This window comes from Pholis gunnellus (genome assembly GCF_910591455.1).
Source record: "Pholis gunnellus genome assembly, chromosome: 8".
In the NCBI taxonomy this organism is placed as follows: Eukaryota; Metazoa; Chordata; class Actinopteri; order Perciformes; family Pholidae; genus Pholis; species Pholis gunnellus.
In genome coordinates this window covers 27,890,996-27,893,495 of record NC_136534.1, presented here as the reverse complement: position 1 = coordinate 27,893,495, position 2,500 = coordinate 27,890,996, and the positions used below count along the sequence as shown (strand labels likewise).

The 2,500-nt window shown below is 42.3% G+C and overlaps 1 protein-coding gene across 2 annotated transcripts in view; it reads left to right on the top strand.

The window, feature by feature from the left end:
• Window positions 1-841: 841 nt before the first annotated feature.
• Window positions 842-2,500, top strand: part of aldh5a1 (aldehyde dehydrogenase 5 family, member A1 (succinate-semialdehyde dehydrogenase)) — an 11,726-nt gene continuing 10,067 nt past the window's right edge. The window contains exons 1-2 of one of the 2 annotated variants that reach the window (XM_079164113.1): window positions 842-907; window positions 1,000-1,264. In XM_079164113.1, the coding sequence (XP_079020239.1) occupies window positions 1,046-1,264 (219 nt within the window). In that variant the 5' untranslated portion in view covers window positions 842-907; window positions 1,000-1,045. Of the gene's footprint in view, window positions 1,265-2,500 lie in introns of both variants that reach the window. The other variant, XM_079164112.1, reaches the window with a different exon arrangement.

Here is a 2,500-nt window from a genome sequence, read left to right as displayed (position 1 = left end):
TTTAAAATGACGTCAGCGAGGTCAACAAGAAAAAGAAAAAGAAAACAGAAAAACAAGAAGAAGACAGAAAGAAAGAGAGAGTGAGGGTACGATGGAGCGGGAGACCGACAGGCGGATCGGTGCGGCTGCAGCAGTAAAGCAGGCGCTGCACCGGACCGTCTAGGCGAAGATTTACCGGTCGGTCTACGTTCCTGCCCTCACCTGTGGTCATGAACTCTGGGTCGTGACCGAAAGGACAAGGTCGCGGGTACAAGCGGCCAAAATGAGTTTCCTCCGTAGGGTGGCCGGGCTCAGCCTTAGAGATAGGGGGAGGAGCTCGGACATCAGGAGGGAACTTGGAGTCGAACCGCTACTCTTTCGCGTCGAAAGGAGTCAGGTGAGGTGGTTCAGCATCTAATTAGGATGCCTCCTGGACGCCTCCCTCTGGAGGTTTTCCGGGCACGTCCAGCCGGGAGGAGACCCCGGGGAAGACCCAGAACACGCTGGAGGGATTATATCTCCCAGCTGGCCTGGGAACGCCTCGGGATCCCCCAGTATGAGCTGGAACATGTTGCAGAGGGAAGTCTGGGTCAGCCTGCTAGGCCTGCTGCCACCGCGACCCGACCCCGGATAAGAGGAGGAACATGGTTGGATGGATGTTTTAATAAAATGTCAGAATTATTAAAGTTACAATCTCATAACTTTAATAATTAAAATAACCTTTATCTTTTATTTTCATACCATTGTGTCATACATAAACACATTTCTTTCAGTGAATTGGTTTCTTGCATGAATGAGTTTCTTTATGTTGGACCTTGAACGCATCAGAGCAGAAGGAGGGTGTCACGTGGTTAACGCTTCTTCCTCCGAACTGGTTGAAACCGACAGAAAGCACCGGAGCTTCTGCTGCGGACCTTTCAGACACACAGTGAGACACACACACACTCACACTCACACTCACACTCACACTCACACACTCCTGCAGACATTCAGCACTATGTCCTCTCTCTGTGTCTGGAGGACTCGCTGCTTCCTCCGGCAGCTCCTCACCGCTCAGCACGCCGCCATGCAGCGACACTACAGCCTGGATGTGTCCGCTCCGCTGCTCCGGACGCGGGGCTACGTTAACGGTCTCTGGGTCTCTGCAGACTCGGAGTTCCCGGTTTTGGATCCGGCCACCGGGGAGGAGATCGCCCGGGTGTCCGATTGTGGCCCCGTGGAGGCCAAGCAGGCCGTGGACGCGGCGTACAAGGCGTTTCATTCCTGGAAGCTGTACAGTGCGAAGGTACGTCCGCCTCTGTGTTGGCAACCGTACTCCGTTAGAAAAACGACCGATTTAACATCCATGTAGCTAATGCATCAGGAAAACACAAAGAAGTATGTGAATGCATCATATTGTCCAAAGTATGAGGAACCAGGCTTTAATTCGGCTTACACATAATTCACCAAACATCACAGTAATTAAATATAAAAGTAGAAATAGTTCCATGATACATTAACGTGGGCCAGCTAAATTCAGATGCGTCCCGGTAAACATTATTGTTGTTGTTGTTATTCCGGTCGTTGAAAACAAAGAGGAAAGTAAAATGTGTTGGACAAATGATTTCAACATTTCCATGTAGCTGAGAATTAACTAGATATGTGATCGAGCCATGTAACGTTCAGGGTCCGTGTGACGTCCAGGGTGACATTCGGGGTCCGTGTAAACATTCAGGGTCCAGGTAACGTTCAGGGTCACATCAGCGTTCAAATGCTACTTCACGAACTGGAGGGTTTTAACCGTCACAGTGGAAATACTTAGTTAAAAGTACCAGCATTGAAATACAATAAAGTACCAACAATAAACACACTCATTATGCAGAATCATATATGTATATGATTCTGCATAATGAGTGTGTTAAAGTTTCTCTATAAGAATACATAGCGCATATATATATATATATATATATATATATATATATATATATATATATATATATATATATATACATATATACACATACATACATACATACATACATACATACATACATACACACACACAGGTGATTTTAAAATTATCTTAAATAACTTCACATGATTTTAAAACATGACTGATGTGAAAACAGTGAAATGTTTTCTGAATTCTCTGTAAAACATCTGAACATTTGAGTTTTTCTACAATCACTTTAATAACTGTACAAACTTTAGAAACAGGAGATTATTTCAATTTAGATTTATAAATTCAACAAATTATCACTTTTAGGACTTCAAGTTGATTCAATTTCAAATGTTCACCAAAACAAAACCACATGATAGAAAACCCAACTTCTATTTATCTTATTATTGAATTAAATGTTCCATTTATCTTATTTAATTTAAATGTTCCTCTAGTTTATATTATTGAATTAAATGTTCCTCTATTTTATCTTATTTAATTTAAAGGTTCCGCTATTTATCTTATTTACTTTTTTATATTTAATTGAGATGTTCCTCTAGTTATTTATATATTTATTGGTTTATTAAAGTGCACATTAATAAA